This window comes from Physeter macrocephalus, chromosome 7 (genome assembly GCF_002837175.3).
Source record: "Physeter macrocephalus isolate SW-GA chromosome 7, ASM283717v5, whole genome shotgun sequence".
In the NCBI taxonomy this organism is placed as follows: domain Eukaryota; kingdom Metazoa; phylum Chordata; class Mammalia; order Artiodactyla; family Physeteridae; genus Physeter; species Physeter macrocephalus.
This window is the reverse complement of record NC_041220.1, coordinates 8,492,144-8,510,950: the sequence shown is the minus strand read 5'-3', so window position 1 is coordinate 8,510,950 and position 18,807 is coordinate 8,492,144. Positions and strand designations below refer to the sequence as shown.

The 18,807-nt window shown below is 40.5% G+C and overlaps 2 protein-coding genes across 2 annotated transcripts in view; one reads left to right on the top strand and one right to left on the bottom strand.

Moving 5' to 3' along the window:
• The first annotated feature begins 249 nt into the window (after positions 1 to 249).
• The window catches only part of SPARCL1 (SPARC like 1), a 59,881-nt gene continuing 41,323 nt past the window's right edge, over positions 250 to 18,807 (top strand). Inside the window, exon 1 of the mRNA XM_007108920.4 lies at positions 250 to 779. The gene's annotated coding sequence lies outside the window, so the exon portion shown is untranslated. The remainder of the gene's footprint in view (positions 780 to 18,807) is intronic.
• Positions 12,779 to 18,807, bottom strand: part of LOC102974400 (heterogeneous nuclear ribonucleoprotein A1-like) — a 12,589-nt gene continuing 6,560 nt past the window's right edge. Inside the window, exon 3 of the mRNA XM_028492095.2 lies at positions 12,779 to 12,798. Coding sequence (XP_028347896.1) covers positions 12,779 to 12,798 — 20 coding nt within the window. The remainder of the gene's footprint in view (positions 12,799 to 18,807) is intronic.

Sequence of the window (18,807 nt, the reverse complement as noted above, 5' to 3'; positions counted from 1 at the left end):
TGAGCTACACTCTGAAGGAGTGATGCATCACATATATGTAAATTTCTGAAGGTCACTTAAAGAAAGGTTGAAGTATCTGCAGCATCCTGCTGGTACTAAAACTCAGGTACATTCGCGAGAACAGTGTTTGCAGAAGCAAATGTGGAAATGCATCTGCTGCAATTATTCCTCTACCCCTTCCTTAAACCCCACCCCACCGATTTCCTTTAGGAAGAAACCACAGCATGGAGTTTCTTTTCAGTCTTAAAATAAAAATTCCCCCCAAAGGGATCCTGCTTGTCAAACCCTTTAGAGTTGTTTGAAAAAGAGAAGAAAAACAGAAAAAGGCATAAGGAGCCAAGTGCTTATATTCTGGCCAAGTTACGAGCCTCTGAGAACAAGCGCTCGAGGGGAGGACTGTTAACCCTTTCTCTCCGGCAGAACGAGCTCTCTCCCTGCAGGTCTGCACTGCCGGTGAAGCGCCCCGCGCGCTCGCGCTTGGAGTGAGAGGCTAGCCCGCTGGAGAACCGCAGGACTCTGCAGCAAAAACGATGACAGTCTGAAATACTGTGCCAACCTCCAAATTCGTCTGTCACCTCAGGCCCTGAGTAGTTGACAGAGTAGCAGAATTTCAACTGCAATAGACACTGAATGTGTTTCTGGGCAAAGAAGCAGAGCTAACGACGAAAGAGATTTAAAGAGTATTGGGCATTCGTGAAACTTATTTCCTGACTGTGAGCAAAGACAGGATTCAACTTCAATTTTCTGCCAAGGCTCTGGGTCCAGCCACCTACCTGAAGGTAAATTTTAATAAGTTCACTGTATTTGTTAACCTGATTTGCATGATCTGATAAAGATGTCTAATATTTTTGCCTAATACAAAGCCATTTTTTAACAACAAGAACAAAAAAAAAACCCTTTTGCATGATTTACAGAAAAGCTACCTACTAGGGAACTTTAACGCTTGAATTCATGTTTCCTTTTCTTCTCCAAGATTAAATAGTAAGAACTAATAAATGATGTGTAGAAATGTAGAAATGTTGTTGGCCAGACTAGCATTCAGATCTTGGTGAAGTCTGAAATCCTGAAATGTGTTTTGTAGAAATAGTTTACTAAATATATTAAATAAATCAAAAGGAAAGTAGTTGTTAAAAAAAAAAAACCAACTTTCAAATCAAAGTAATTTGGGTGTTTTCCATGTTTAAATTATCTGGAGTTATTCAGTCACCACCACTGTCCCAGTCTGTACCTAACAGCAATGTAGAAATGGAACATTTTGCTTTTCCAAAAGGTAAGAAAATCCCTATAATACTATATTTTCCTTTGATTATTTTTTAGTTATTGTGATTCTTTTTTCCTGACTCCCTTTTATAGTTTTCTGACTCACTGTCTCTTGTACCCTTCTATCATTTTTTAGGATACACACGCGCACACATACAGAAAATTTCTAATTCCTAACGATGTCTCATTTAGCAAGGGAAAAAGGAGGGAGGGGAATCAAAAAGCTAAAAAATTATGGTAACTCCTGTATTGTAAGGTACCTTCATTTCTGGCTCCATCTTATAAAATAAAACAATAATGCAAGTCATGCTCCGTCATTCCTCCTGGGTATTAGAGGTCACCCTGCAGGAGAAAACCATGTTTTCAACTGCAGATCAATGCTGTTGATACTATAACCAAGAGGGAGTGCAGAGAGAGTATCTCTTTTGAACTGCCTTTAATCTGCACAGAGGTTAAACATGTCACCTTGGCATTATATCTGAGCTCCCCTCTGGCCCAGGGCCTAAGTACACTGAATAGAAATGTTCACTTGGTCCAACTCAGCAGAAATCTTCTTTTTTTTTTTTGATTCTCCCCTTTCTCATGGATACCAGTTTTTTTCCAATTCACAGCTTATTCAGCTAAACGTTGATGGGTATATTAACTATGAATATTAAAAGGAAAAAAGGAGACCCCTCTCAGGAAACATTTAAGTTTGTATTTCTGTCCATTTAACAAGATCCAGCAAGGTACAGCAGTCTGTTTCATCTACTTATCATCCAATCAAACAACGCTGCTTTCCACATTTTGGAAAAGAATATGTACACGTTATTAATGAATCTTGCCTTTTCTCTTTCAGGGAAGTTTTGTACAGCCATTTAGCAATTTGAGTACTGGCGTTTCCTTCCGGGTCCTTTGGTATTTAATCCTCAATAGGCTCTTATGCACAGTTTCACTTATCAACTAAGTAAAAATAAGAAATAGTGATGACGGAAATGAAATGAATAGTGATATATCTGGACAACTCCAAAACATTATTCATTTCATTGCCTCTTGACTGCTTATTATTTTTATTCAGTTGATATGTAACGGTACACAAACATTGCTATTTTAGCACAAGGTCCAGAACATGTTGGGAATCTTTTTCCACCAAGAACAGAAGCGACTGTTTTTCAGACTTCAGATGCCCTTTTTCCTCACATATCATTCTGGAACACCCTTCAGTGAAGGAGAAGGGGGGTCCATAAATCCAGGGGAACTTCCCAGTAGGTCTGGCTGCCCAAGAGACGCCCAATTAGGCCAGGGTCTGGTTCAAACAGGGCCCACCGAGCATCTTCCCCCAAAGGCTGGGCTTGCACAGGTAGTACCACCTGAGGCTAGCCTGATTTTTATCTTGGGCATCAAAAGATGGTCAGAAGTTTGGGGAACAGAGTGTGTGGTCTTGACTGAGTGTAGGGAGATGGTGTAATAAAGTGAATAAGATCATGGGCTCTAGAAACTTACAGATCTGGTCTATATCTGGGCTTTCCCAGGGTCTGTGACTTTGCACAAATGACACTTTGAACCTCCGTGCCCTCATTTTCCAGAATGGGGATCATAAAATTAGTTACTGCCTTAGAGATTTGTTGTGATAAACGAGGAAAACAGCTATGTCTGGTACGTTTGAATCAATCTATCGATGGTAGCTGATATTAAAGCACTAGTCTACCTATATGTCCCGGATGGAGCTCTGTAGAAAGGGAATTTACTCTAAGATTTCCCTCAGGGTTTCTTCCTTGTACTTACACACTTTGCTGTATAATAAAATGTCAATGCCGGGTCTGTGCCTCCGAGTCAGCCCGACAGAGCAGACAGAGCGTGGGTTTCAGCACCTAACACGCCTCAGTTTGAACCCTGGCTCTGCCTCCTACAGGCTAAGCGGGCTAAGGCGGTCACTTCACACCTCCAGGCCTCAGTTTACCCATCTATTCAGCAAATAGTAATAACAATACCCACAATGGGGTCACTGTAGGAATTAAATAAGATGTTTTTAAAATGTCAGGTGTAGCACCTGGCAGAGTACTAGACACACAGTGAGGAAGTGTTTGATTACACACTTGGAATAATTTTTCCACACACAGTGAGGAAGTGTTTGGTTACACACTTGGAATAATTTTTCTGGCAGTAATAGTGGGGGTCAAGAAGGAAATATTCTTTGAATTGTCTCTTTTTTATCCAAAGAAATGGAAAAATAAATCTGACACTACCGTATGCCCTTGAGAGGGCCTCAGCATGAAGTATTTATTACTGAGTCCTTACTGCTTCATCCATTAGTAGCTTCTTAATGGCCAAGTCAAAGGAAAGCAGAGGGAGTTTTCTGTTTCAGATTTGCCATTAAGAGGAATGAGGCGAAATGCTGCTTTGCACTCAATTCTGTTTTACTGGCCTACCTGCAGGGGGGAGAGGGCCCCAACATTTCTCCTTTCTTATCTTTTCTAAAGGCAGGAATAGGGGTTTTGACTTGCTCTAGGGGGTATCTTTTTCCTCTCTAACTGAAATGCAAACAAAAGGGTTTGTTTTTTGTTTTTTGTTTTTGTAAACCTCCCCTCTATGTTCCTAGAATTGAAATGTCAGCTGCTTTTTCTGGCTACATGGAGCAGGAGCCGCCTGTCGTCATAGCAATGAAAGGGTATGGAGAGGCTCGAGTTTCACAGCCCTCTCTGTGAAATAGCTCTTAGTCTGCTTTAAAAATCCTTGAGAAATGAAGTCTCCCATCCTGGCTTGTTTCCGTCCTATTATGCAACCAACTTATGTACGCCAAACATTTCCTTTAAAGAGTCGGTGAATAGGTGTTAAGAAAATGAACGAGAAAGCTATGAAATGAGTGCAGGGAAAAGCAACCGGGAAGGCAAAGGAGGGGAAAGAGACAGGACCTCACTTTGTAGGACAGGCTGGGCCCTACAATACAGCCATTTTCCGAGTACCCACTACCGCCTCCCACCTTCACGCTGTGCTTATCCAGGTGGTTATCCATCAAGGGGACTCAGGGGCAGGCTGCCTGCACTGGAATCCTGGCACGTATACTCTCTAGTTTTTTATCTTATGCACTCTTTGCCTCATCTTCTCATATGTAAAAGAGAGATAATAATGGTCATAAAATTGTCATGGGAATTGAATGAGATACTCTGTGTAAGGCTCTTATTGCAGGATCTGACCAGTGGTAAAGGTTGGCGGTGAAGTTCACCACGCCTCAGTTTCCCCTCCTTCTTCAATGGGGATAACAGCTAATTCATAAGACTGTTGTAGGATTAACTGAAACAATGGATGGAAGTGCTCAAGAAGTAGTCGTTCTTTTAATACTTTTCTCATTTGGTCTAACTCTGATAAGAATGGCTTTTTTGAACTTGGAATCTCCCAGTGAGGAAACTGCAATGAAAACAGGCCTCAGAATTATCCTTGCATAAACATGAACCATTGAATTTCTTAAAAGAATAAAAGGGAATAATTTAGGATTTTTACATTTATAAGGAGTAAAAGAGATTCTTCTCATCTTGATTAACACTAGGGCAAAATGTATCAAAACATCTTATCTTTCATTAAAATACTTTTTATTAAAATTTCTGTTTTAGTTTCTCCAGTGTTTCCAGGTCATGAAATAAGTAATATTTTAATCTTATGTCTCAAACAACTAATGTACTCAGTTCTGTTCTGTGTGAAATGCTACAGGAACAAACAGAGAATGGCTGTGCTCTTGTGGCACTTACTATGTAGTTAGGGAGACAGTTGTTAATCAAATTATCACATTAATAAAAACTGCATTCGTGAAAAAGAATATATATGTGTGTGTGTGAGTGTGGTGTGTGTGTGTGTGTATAACTGAGTCACTTTGCTGTACAGCAGAAATTCACACAAGATTGTAAATCAACTATACTTCGATAAATTTTTTTTTTAAAGTACTTTTGCCCAAACATAAGGTGACCTCAAATATAAAGCCACCTTCATTTTTCTAATAAAAAGATCCTCAGCCAAAATCTTTGGCCAACCTAAATGCACACACAGATGGATAATATTGTTAAGGTATGCTTAGGACACTTACTCTATTGTTACAAATACATTATTTTAAATCTCATTTCATTTAAAATATTTTATACTTATAAAAATGATTTTTTTATTCTCATATTTAATGAAATGATTTTGTTAAAACTCTCTCTATGCCTCTTTAACATCACTGTCTGTGTTCACTGGATCCATTCTGTAATTGTCTAGTAGAGAGTAATGCATGATCAATCCTCTGCAAGTTGTTTATAACTCACTTCTCAGAAATCTGCTAGTGCTGCAAATTTGGGCCCCAAAAGCATAAATTCTCATTCCATGGTGATGATCTCTACATATTCATTACCTACTATATGGCTTTTTCCAGTGCTCTTTAAAGGGCTTATTGAAAACCGCTTGAGTCTATAAAGTGTGGTTTTCTAAAACTGTGTAATTCCAACAGTTGCAAAAATGAAGTCATACCTCAAGAATAATTGCTAAATCTGCTTTAAATATCTTTATCTCCTTTTTCATTGTCTGGGTGACCTTCTTAAGAACAAAAATAAGCATTGCTTGACATCAGTTCAGGCTCTTTGCCCGAAATGGTACTTTGTTGTTCAAAATGAAGTAATTGAGACAATACCCTTTTATGCGAGGGACCTCAGAAGTGCTAGAATATAAGGCACATCCCTTTTTTTTTTTTTTTTTTTTTTTCTTTTATGCGAGGGACCTCAGGAGTGCTAGAATATAAGGCACATCCCTTTTTTTATAGCATGATTTTGGGGGGTGAAAAAGTTCACATTATATTGAGCGCGTATTGTATAATTATATGCTGAAATAAGTGTTAAGAGGGAAAAGCACCTTTCTTCTAAGAAAGCACGTAAGGATCCTGACTTCCACTCAAGGTCAGGGATGGCTTTCCTTGATCGGAAGGCTAAATAGAGGTTAGCCCTGCGGGAGGTGTGTGTACTAGGCAGTGGAAGCTGGAGCAAGTGGATGCTGACAAGAGAAGTGTGTGCGTGCAAAGACCCTGTGGCAGCAGGGACCGCAGACTGTTGGAGGAACAGAGAGAAGGCCAGATCCTCTGAGAGGAACGGGCAGAGCAATGGGAGATGTGAAGCCCTAAAAGTATTTGTCCTCTGCTTGATTCACGTTTAATGTTGAATTCTGGTTAGACTCAAAGTTCCGACGGGCATGAACCCTATCTATCCCCAGCCTAGACTCACATAGCGGTAGGTTCAGTTAGGCAGGATGACAGGCAGTTGCTGGTCAGAGCCCTAGAAAAGTCTGCATCTTTGAGTCTGAGTGTATCATACACACTGGCAGGACTGGGACACTTGGATGTCAAATGGTGACTCAGCAGAGAACTCAAAATAGAAAGCCATCTTTCTTAAATCTTCAGATTAATTTAACGCCAAGCTATAGAGCTCTCCCAAGAGACTCAGTCATACTTTAAAAGCCCTAAAGCATCAGTGTTAACTCTGGATCAGGTAACAACATGTATATGTTAGCCAAAATATGACTCAGGGGTTTGCTCTCTGATAATGAAGCCTTTGGCCATCATGTAAAGCCAGGGTGAAGGAGAATGTTCTGTCTGAGTCTGATTATGAAGCACCTATAATAATCATTTTGTTTACTACATTTCCCTGATGGGAAATTTTTCCATAGTTATAATAATTGCTAAAAATAGTAGCCTACAGTCTTCCCCTGATATAAACAAACTCAACAAAAGATACCTGGCCTTATTTGGAAGTGTACATGTACATACTCCAGGAAATAAGATGCCAGTCGTAAGAAGAAAAGTAAAGTAACAGGGAAAACAGTCAGGGCAAACCTCTCCTTTTTCAGCACATATGTATGTCACTCTCAGTTCTTTTGACCTTAGACAAGGTAAGACAAACAGATCAAGTAGTCATCGTCTGCCTTGAAAACCAAAAATGCTGAAGGAAGTTTCCTTGGTCTCCAAGAGAAGGAGGAGGACTTATTCGTTTGGCTGAGGCTGCCAATGAAGGAGCCAACAACCGGGGGTGGCGGAGCAAGAGGGAGGGGTTAGGGAAAATACTGGCTGCCTGAAGAGCTCCAGGCAACATGAGGGAAATTCAGTTTAAAAAACTTGAAACGATAGCTACCAGCACTAAAATTTCCAAGGCGTCATTGACATAGCCAATACAAGAGATGGAAAAGAGTAGACTCCAAGCCTGTTCCTGCCTTTAAAAGTATGGATGGCCATGTTTCCACTCTGGTTCGGTGGTCAGACAGCTTGTTAATGCTTAGGAGAAAAAGAAAGAGCAAGGAGATAGGAAGAGAAAAGAGATAGAGCGAGACAAGGAGTGCCCAGTGGAGACAGATGGTTAGATTAAGTAGATTTACGTGGCAAGGCAACAAGCAGAACTTCAAGAATAAAAGTCGCCATTTAAAATGTGAATCTAAATTAACGTTCTTTTTAAAAACCGTAACAACTGAAAAGAAATCAAAGACCGACTCTGACATAACTGCATTCCAATTTAAACTTCTAGAAAATATTATGGAAACTGAAATGGAACCAATACAACTAAGAACTCAAAATGAACCACAGTACCCAAAATATATTCTGGTTGTTTGTGTAAGTTCATTCCTAAATCTAGATGGAGAATGATGTTCTAGAATGTTCCAAAGTTTAGGTGCCCTCCGCTTCTCTAGGAGATAGAAGTTTCAGGACGCCAAGAGACAGAGAGACCAAGAGTCAGAGGGTTTCATTCGGAGGAATGTCCTATGTTTCCTACCAAATGCCAAGAAATCTTTAGCTATCACTTGCATTGCTTTCCACCCTCAACCTGAAGGGCCACGCACTCAGTCTTGGAGGCCAGAGTTGACATTGTTCCATCAGAGGTCGGGGGAGGATGACACACCCATGGCCCATTCTGCCCGAGCCTTTCAGACCACTCTCTGCAGGCTTGGCTGGCTACCTTTCCAGCTAGAGGAAAGAATATTCAGGCCCTTTTCTCTGTTTTTTCCAGGGACAGAACTCGCAGACCTGCTGAGAAATCTAATTACAACCTCCTTTCATGGTGAAATCCAGTTACAGCCTCTCCCATGGTGAAAGCCAATCCTTTTGATACAAAAGGAAACTAAACAAAGGGGTTTCAGACACGGGGGATGTGTCTGTGTCCTGCCTTCTCTCTTAGGCAACTATGCAGAAAGGTTGCAGTGACCTTGACCGGCCTTACTTAGGAAAGATGGTCATACTATTACTACCCCCATGCCCATAAGAAGGAAGAATATGTTCATACCTGATGCCAGGAGTTTCTGGAGATTTCCTCCAGGATCCATTAGCTGAGCAAAGCAAAATCCTCTACATACACATTTTTGATTCAGCAAGATGACTTCTCTTTTTGAATTTGGAATGTCATGTCAAACAAGGAAAAAAAGTAGTGAGTTATTTAAGCCAGTATCCTCCTATAATCTTTTCCGGACGTCTTTCACGCCCTGTGCCACCCATTCCCTTAAGGATAAGGAGAAACTGCAGTGCTGCTTAAAGAAGGGTCACCCCAAATTCCTAAAACTTAATTGAGATAAATGGAGATAGTTCTCAAAATAGTCATTTATGGAAATACATATTTTACAAATATCTGGCAAAACTCTATAATTGTTGAAACAAGAAAACTACCAACCACATTCTAACCAACTCTCTATCACTACAACATAACCACTGTAGTCCCCTGAATATGGATAAGACCCAGATTTGCAGCTTATCCCCCAAAATGGGCAAAATTTTTAGAAGGAGCATCCAATCAACTCATAGGTTTTTAACTGAATATGAGTGGAATATGAACGGGTAAATACTTTCGTTTTGTTTTAATAGGATAAAGTTTACCATAGGTTCAATAATACTGATATGCCCAGAGAGTTAATCAAAAGTAAATAAACAAGGATAAGAATCCACCATTCATAGTTACCCTCAAAGAGCACCCAAAGTAATGCATTCTTACCATACTTGATTCAACTTGAGTTACCTAATCATCTGTATAATATGATAGAGACCCAGTGGGAAGGCGGCCTGAAATCTACGAAAGTCAGAAGAATTGATCTTGATTATGGGTCAAAGAAAACTTGTAGCCGGTTTCAAGGCACCATGATGGGTCAGATCTTCATGCTGTCTTAGCACAATGGAATCATTTTTAACTCTCGAGCCATTTGGTCAGTGGATTTCCCAACCTTTTACCGGGGACCAAGCAACTTTGAGCTAACTCTAAATCTACACAGCATTCTGCTGCGATTCAGAAGAAACAAAACACCAACGCTGAACCCCAAGGGTCTTCTCTCCTTCTCCTTTTCTTCCCTGCCCCCCAGTTCCAGCACACGCAACAGCAGGCTTTGAGGACCTCACGACGGGGTATAGATGAAGCTCTTTCTAGGAAAACTTCTCAGTAATTTCCTAAAATATAGGTCGAGGAAACTACAGGAAGCTTTTGTTTTAAACTGGGAGCTTAAAGCTTTTGGCATAGACCTTGGCATTCCCAGTGACCTTGCATTCAGTAGCTTCTTAGATAGGCATGGGGGAGGGAGGGGTGGGAAGTACCAGCATCAGGTCACCGATAAAAACAACTGATTGATGTCTTCTTGTGATAGGAAAACAATTTAAAGTGATTGATTTCAAAAGCAAATAAATGTGTTCTTATAATTTGAAAAATACTCTGGGTAGGAATGTTGGAGGTTACTATAGCCTGAGATCTGGATATGACTAACTTCTTTTCTTTTCCAAAAGATGGCACACAAAAACCCAGCCCATGCTTACTCTACCTTTGGTTCTTTGTTGTTTTATTTTTCTTAAATCCTGTGTTTAGATGGTGGCCACAGTAAGGTCTGAGGCTGTGGTCATGGCTGGAGGTAGCTGACTCACCTTATGCTTCCCAGCATCTTGTTAAGAGGGTTAATATCTGTAGAGATCCATAGCCCAGCCAGTTACTGAGTGCGGTATGTACATTTTAGTGCCATGAAACCCAAAATAGTCATTATCCAACAAGAATTAACAGACTCCCTGCGCAGCATTATTCATGTAAAATACAGTTTTGTTTTAATGTGGCTAATTAGACTACTCTCTCCCTCTCTCTTTTTTTTTTTTTTTTTTTTGGCTGCATCATGCAGCATGCGGGGATCTTAGCTCCCTGACCAGGGAAGGAACCTCTGCCCCCGGCAGTGGAAGCGTGGAGTCCTAACCACTGGACTGCCAGGGAAGTCCTAATTAGACTACCCTTGATTAGGCAAATTTCTACACATTCTGGGACTAACAAGCCAAAACCAGTATATTTAGAACAATGTTTAAAATGTTCAGTCAGATTAAGCTAATGAATTGGGTTTCCTTTGGTGTGGGAAAGAACTATAATGGAAGGGAAAAGAACAGAGAGACTGATTTACTTCCCAAGTCTCCAGAGTAATCCTGGTGTTATAACATTCGAGCAATTACATGAAAAGAGAAATAAGAGGGTAAAGTGAAAATGCCAAGTTCCAACACAAAACACTCCCAGAGCTAGATGCCCATATTTCTTTCTAAAACTCTTGGATTCTAGAACACCTTCAAATCCTGGGTGAAATCAAGTTTACTGAGTGCTAATCACATGTTAATACCTTGTAACTTTTGATTCTCTCCAAAGGTGAGGACTGCTATGCTCCATTTAAAAAGAAATATGTGCACCTGCTAAGGCAATGTAAGGGAGGACAAACTTTTTCCTCTACCCTCTTATATTCAGTAATTGGGGCCTGCAAATTAAACTGACAAAATACAGATTAATAGGAGAAAAACGTTTATTTATATGCATAGAGAGGCCAACAAAAGTAGCTGGCTCCTTAAACTGTTAAAGGCTTACCGACCTAATTTGGTAGGAGAAAGGGAAGGGGGAGAAACAGCTTCCTTGCCAAGAACAAAAAGATTTTTTAGGAAAGACAAATGGGTTTTTCGAACAAACTGGAGATACGAGAGTTTATGATATCTGTCATAAAGGTATAAGTGGTTTTTCTGTCTTTTTCAAGGTGACAAAACTGCCCTGGAGAGGAAATTATGGTAGATTTACCCTTGTTCTCTCTACTGGGAATAGAGCCACCTGAAGAGGGAATTTATGGTAGTTCTCATTTCTCAGAAGTTTCTGCTTTTAGTCAGGCAAGGGATGCTCTGAGAAGGCTTCGCTGTTGAATCTCAAATGTCTTCATCTTTAAATAATCTTTATACAAACCCATAGTAACTATAGAAAGACTTGAAACAGGGCAGCACTGGGGAGGAAGAGACAGCTTTGCTGGCAGGGGATCTGAATTATATTCAAACCCATGAATCCTAAATTGGGATCAAGTGCTGTGGGTCAAGGTCTAGCAAGGAAATGACAGATCCGGGCAGGAAAACTGAATTTGGGGATTTGAGGAGAGTGGAATTAAGGGGTGATTGACCAAAGAATGGGCAGGGCATAGAGAAGTCACAAGGTGTTGTAGGAATAGACTAGTAAAAGCTAAGCTTGTACAAGCCAGGGAAAGGAGAACTTTTTGAGCCCAGACAGAAAATGCTGTGTGGAGAGGGGCACTGAGAGGGGCTGTGATCTTCCAGAGAGAGACACAGTCACAGAGAGGGCGCTAAGAAAATACACACCCTGGTTTTACTCTCCTCCTTCCCTCAGATCTCTCCTGCCAGTGCACCCCATTGGCTGAACCCAACAGAAACCATCGTGCAAGAGAACCTGATGGCTACAGTTCACACAGGCCCTGGGACAGCTCAGGGCGGAGAAGGCAGGAGAGTGGGTGTGGAATGGATTTGGGGGAGCAAGTGGAAGATACCTGGATATTCAGAGAAAAATAATCTCTTCCTAATATGGGAAAGGCAGAATGTACAGCTGTAAACAAGCCGTGTCTTCTCCTTGCTTGAATAAATCTTCCAGGGCTTCCCCTCTGAGGGCATACATAAGCCTCGGTTTTCACCCTATTTTCAAAGAACTCCTCAAACCTCAGCCACAAAATCCGCTGGGGTTTATTGGATCTGCTTCTTTCACAGAAGGCAGGTAATGAGTAACACTGTACCGCTGGGCGAGCAGTCTTTCCCCTATTCAGTGTGTTGGCTCTCAATAAGGCACATGAGAAGCGTGATGAATCCTGAAGGCACTTCTGCTTGAAGTGAATGCTTCCATTAGCGGTTCGCACAAAAACTGCTCATCAAAGCCCACCGCTGTTCCCCAGCGGGTCCCAACGCCATGAGAATGAGGCTACTTGGAACTGTTCTTAGGTATGATTTGCTGTTTTTCTTAATCCCAGAAGAGAATTACCCCAGTAAGTAATTCTTGGTACTTTCACAGAGCTGAAACACTTGAAATTCTTCTCCCAACCAGCTGAACTTAACGACCGACTTACTCTATTAACTAAAGAAGAGAGACAATTTCCATTGAATCCAAAGACGTTTTATATGCTGGTAGAGTTTAACTAATAAGGGAAATTCAAATAAGAGTAGTCAGAGGAGAAAGCTAAGTACCTGGCATTCAGAGAAAAGAAATTTTAAGAAGGTTGAGAATAAAATAACTTAGGGGGTAGAGAGAAGAGCTAAAGGCAGAAAAAGGATAGGACTCATGTAACTGATCATTTTAGGGGCTAGGGAGGTTTCAAAAGGTGAACTGTCGTGCTATTAGTACTATGAAGCAAATCATTCAGATACTACTAAGTCCTGCAACATGACAAATGCCACAGGCGTTCAGGTGAGCCGTACTAAGGAGTAGATTCATCACTTGTGAACCAGAGGTTTACACAATGTGTGGGACCTTCTTTTTCATTTTTATTATTTTATTTTTTAAATATTTATTGATTGCTTGATATTTTGGCTGCATCGGGTCTTAGTTGCGGCATGAGGGATCTTCGTTGCGGCATGTGGGATCTTTAGTTGCGGCATGCAGACTCCTAGTTGTGGCATGCATGTGGGATCTAGTTCCCTGACCAGGGATCAAACCCAGGCCCCCTGCATTGGGAGCGTGGAGTCTTAGCCACTGAACCACCAGGGAAGTCCTGGGACTTCTTTTTTAAAAAAAAATAAAAACATAAAAATAAAAGAAGAACCTCATTTTAAAACATGCATGCATGGGCTTCCCTGGTGGCACAGTGGTTAAGAATCTGCCTGCTAATGCAGGGGACACAGGTTCAAGCCCTGGTCCGGGCGGATCCCACATGCCGCAAAGCAAATAAGACCGTGCACCACAGCTACTGAGCCTGTGCTCAAGAGCCCATGAGCCACAGCTACTGAGCCCGTGAGCCACAACTACTGAAGCCCGTGTGCCTAGAGCTCGTGCTCTTCAACAAGAGAAGCCACGGCAATAAGAAGCCTGTGACCACAACGAAGAGTAGCCCCCGCTCTCCGCTACTAGAGAAAGCTAGCGCGCAGCAATGAAGACCCAACGCAGCCAAAAATAAAGAAATAAATATTTTAAAAAGGCATGCATAATTACAGTAACAGATTCCAATATAAATCTTTCAAAATCTGACAGATCTAGAAGATAAAAATTTAGCTGGGACATAGAGGATCTGAGTATTAAAATCAACCAGCTCAATTTAATAGATGTGTATAGAACTTCGAAACCTACAAATACAAAATATGCTTTTTTTACCTTATGTCAATAAAACATTTGTATATTTATATATATTTCAACATCATGTATATTTCTATATCATATATACATATATAGATACATATATATATACATATATATATATATACCATGTACTTGGCCACAAATAAAACTTGACAAATTCAAAAAAGTGAAAAAAATAAAATAAATAGACCAAAATGAGGCATAGGGATTTGTAAGGAGCCTGTAAAAGTGAGGAGCCCTGAAACTTAAGCTTCTTAGCTTTGTGGCACATCCACTTCTGGCCATACTCTAAAGTCTATAAGCCAAAGAATATTCAAAAAAGCAGGGAGGAATAAATAGATGTAAACATGAGAAAGCCCCGCATTCACAGAGAAAGAGGAACTTAAAGGACAGATATCAGAGTATGATTTGAGCAAAGACAATTAAACGTGGCCAAAGTCATTCCTCCCCTACCCCCCAGGGCAGGGAGAGGTGTCGACTTTCTGAAGGGCTGTCAAATGCCTCGGGAGAGGGGCAGAGCACTGCCTCCAGGGGGCCATCCCGAATGAAGCTGTGAAATGAGACCCAGTGAGATGAGTGAGTGGTGGGTGACACAGTAAGATGAGCAACTCTGAAAGGAATAATGAAGAGGTGTGGGAACAAGGCTATCGCACAGTCTTGCCTAAGATAAGCCTGTGGGGATCCTCTAAATATAGTTAAAGGAATCCCTCAATGACACATTATAGAATAGGCAGAATATACTAATTTCTCCTGAGCTAGAAAGAGAGAGATCTTTGAGAATGTCAAGGCCACCCCTTTGGAAATTCCTTTGGCTTCCATGCTCCTCACTCAAGACTGGGCACAGTGGCACCGGGGGGTGTGCAGCAAGCTCTCACTGGATGGATGGATACTCTATGAAGTGGAGGTGAGAATACATGGGTGATGCATGGGTGATGTACTTACCATAGTGCCTGGCACATAGTAAAATCTCAAAAAATATAAGCCATTGCATTAGCTACTATATTAAGCAGTCAATGATAAGAACCTACTTTTTCAATAAAATAATACTTTGATGAACGTAAGTTATTCTACTTCTAATGAATATTTCGCTCAAGATATTTAATGTTCAGTCCAATTCTTCATTGCTGCTTACAAATTGTGACTTTAAACAACAATTATTAGATAATTTCTCAAGATTTTGTGCGTTAGGAGTTTGGGCAAGTCACTCAGAGGTACTGAGCCGGCAGGTGAGCCACTCTGGAGGGTCCAAGGTGGCTCCACTCACATACACTGTGCCTTTGCAAGGACACGTGGATAGCTGGGATCAGCAGGGACCATGAACAGTGTCTTCTGTGGTGTGACAGTCTGACAAACTGGCTTGGAACTCCCAAAACAAGTATTCCGAGAGATTAAGGTCAAAAGTCCAAAGCCTCTTATGAGCTAAACTCCAAAGTCCCAGAACATCAATTCTGCCTCAATTGTTCGGTCAGGTAAGTCACTAAGGCCAATCCGGCTTCAAGTGGAGGAGAATTCAACTTCACCTCTCAATGGCAGGAACAACAAAGAATTGATAGGCATCTTTACTTTACCATACTGTTTATACATATTAAATGAAAAATGTTAGAAACTGCGTCAAAACAACTATTCGCATGAGTTAGAATAGAATTGACATCCGCGGGTGTTTAGTTCTTAATGGAAGACCTATTTCTGCCATATCAAACGTTTCATCTGGATATTCGTTTTGATGGTATATGGGCCAGCCAGTAGAAGAACTGCAGGCATTTGAAATTCTAAATCCTGGGCTTCCCTAGAAAGGCCATACCTAAAAAATGGAGTCTAGCAGTCATCTTTTAAAATTCCAGATGAGGTTCTCCTAAAAGTTTGGTAATGAGACACTTTGTTCCTAAGAGAAGGAAAAGGCTCTCCTTGAATTTCCCCACCATCTCTCATCTTTAACCTCTCTAGACCCATGAAAAGAAACAATGGGACAAAGGTAAGAAAAAAATAACTTAAGAACTGTAAGTAAAAGGATGAATTAAAGTCTCTGTGGATTATTACTTATTAGGGTTATTAAGCCATTTTTTGCCTTATCAATGTTTCAAAGAAATAATATCTTTCATTTCAATTGACAGTTAATAAAATTATCACATGACTATCTGATCACATTTGAGTCTCAAAACAACCCTAGGGGCTTCCCTGATGGCGCAGTGGTTGCGCGTCCGCCTGCCGATGCAGGGGAACCGGGTTCGCGCCCCGGTCTGGGAGGATCCCACATGCCGCGGAGCGGCTGGGCCCGTGAGCCATGGCCGCTGGGCCTGCGCGTCCGGAGCCTGTGCTCCGCAACGGGAGAGGCCGCAGCAGAGGGAGGCCCGCATACCACAAAAAAAAAAAAAAAAAAAAAAAAAACAACCCTAGAAGATAAGTAGGAAAGCTACTATTATTTTTCCTGTTTTGTAGTTGAAGAAACCGGTGGCTTGACTGAAGTCTCTCTGCTGGTAAAAAGTAGTTCAAGTCTGGACTTAGATCTTCCAATTCCATACCACGTGTTCTTTCAGCTATACTGCTGCCTTTGAATCAGCTCACACATTTAGGCAAAATAATATTCATCTAATTTCACATCACCACTGCATATTTATGTCTTCAAGAATAATAACTCTATTCAAAAATTTGTCTCACTTCTGCATTTTTCATATAGAGTTTCATTTGCTCTTTCTGCAAAAATAGCAATCTGCATCTTGTAGAGAGTGCACACAAATTCAAATGTCTCAAAATATATGACGTTTTACTTATCCAAGAATAAACGGTATTCATCATACTTAGCAAGAACATCATGGGTTTCATTTTCGAAGTATTTTGCAAGCATCAGCTAATTAAGACTCCTATAGACTTCAGTTTGACAGTTGTTTTCAAAAGTCTCTTGTTTCCCAGGGAAGTTCTCCACTCTGTCTTATTTATACAAATCAGCACATTTGTTCGGTTCTTAAAATAAGAAGCTAAAGGCTGTGAAATTATTTTCAATCAGTGTGTGACAAATACAATGAGATCAGTGAGATAAAAATGCCCAGTGACTGGTCTGAAGGACAAATAGGAACACAGCAGAAGAACTCAAGGTCTTCTACATTCTAAATAGATACTGGATTGTTCCACAAGGTCCTATCTTTAAAACTACAACACAGGCATCTGCTTTACAATTCAAACTTGAAGTGGTTTCCTCCTTGGATCATGCTGTATTTTTGTTTGTTTGCTTGTTTTAACATCTTTATTGGCGTATAATTGCTTTACAGTGTTACTTTCTGCTGTATAACAAAGTGAATCAGCTATATATATACATATATCCCCATATCTCTTCTCTCTTGCGTCTCCCTCCCACCCTCCCTATCCGACCCTTCTAGGTGGTCACAAAGCACAGAGCTGATCTCCCTGTGCTATGCAGCTGCTTCCCACTAGCTATCTATTTTACATTTGGTATTGTATATATGTCCATGCTACTATCTCACTTCGTCCCAGCTTACCCTTCCCCCTCCCTGTGTCCTCAAGTCCATTCTCTACGTCTGTGTCTTTATTCCTGTCCTGCCCCTAGGTTAATCAAACATTTTTTTTAGATTCCATATATATGTGTTAGCATATGGTATTTGTTTTTCTCTTTCTGACTTACTTCACTCTGTATGACAGACTCTAGGTCCATCCACCTCACTACAAATAACTCAACTTCATTTCTCTTTAAGGCTGAGTAATATTCCATTGCATATATGTGCCACATCCTCTTCATCCATTCATCTGTCGATGGACACCTAGGTTGCTTCCATGTCCTGGCTATTGTATATAGAGCTGCAATGAACATTGTGTACATGTCTCTTTTTGAATTATGGTTTTCTCAGGGTATATGCCCAGTAGTGGGATTGTTGGGTCGTTATGGTAGTCCTATTTTTAGTTATTTAAGGAAACTCCATACTGTTCTCCACAGTGGCTGTATCAATTTACATTCCCACCAACAGTGCAAGAAGGTTCCCTTTTCTCCACACCCTCTCCAGCTTTTATTGTTTGTAGATTTTTTGATGATGGCCATTCTGACTGATGTGAGGTGATATCTCATTGTACTTTTGAGTTGCATTTCTCTAATGATTAGTGATGTTGAGCATCCTTTCATGTGTTTGTTGGCAATCGTATATCGTCTTTCAAGGAAATGTCTATTTAGGTCTTCTGGCCATTTTGGGATTGGGTTGTTTTTTTGATATTGAGCTGCATGAGCTGCTTGTATATTTTGGAGATTAAACCTTTGTCCATTGCTTCGTTTGCAAATATTTTCTCCCTTTCTGAAGGTTGTCTTTTCATCTTGTTTATGGTTTCCTTTGCTGTGCAAAAGCTTTGAAGTTTCATTAGGTCCCATCTGTGTATTTTTTTTTTTATTTCCATTTCTCTAGGAGGTGGGTCAAAAAGGACCTTGCTGTGATTTATTTCAGAGTGTTCTTCCTGTGTTTTCCTCTAGAGTTTTATAGTGTCTGGCCTTATATTTAGGTCTTTAATCCATTTTGAGTTTATTTTTGTGTGTGGTGTTAGGAAGTGTTCTACTTTTATTCTTCTACATGTAGCTGTCCAGTTTTCCCAGCACCACTTATTGAAGAGGCTGTCTTTTCTCTATTGTATACCCTTGCCTCCTTTATCAAAGATAAGGTGACCATATGTGCGTGGGTTTATCTCTGGGCTTTCTATCCTGTTCCATTGATCTATTGGTAAATGGGAGTGTTTCCTTAATTTCTCTTTCAGATTTTTCATCATTAGTGTATAGGAATGCAAGAGATTTCTGTGCATTAATTTTGTATCCTGCTACTTTTCCAGATTCATTGATTAGCTCTATTAGTTTTCTGGTAGCATCTTTAGAATTCTCTGTGTATTGTATCATGTCATTTTCAAACAGTGACAACTCTACTTCTTCTTTTCCAATTTGGATTCCTTTTATTTCTTTTTCTTCTCTGATTGTTGTGGCTAAAACTTC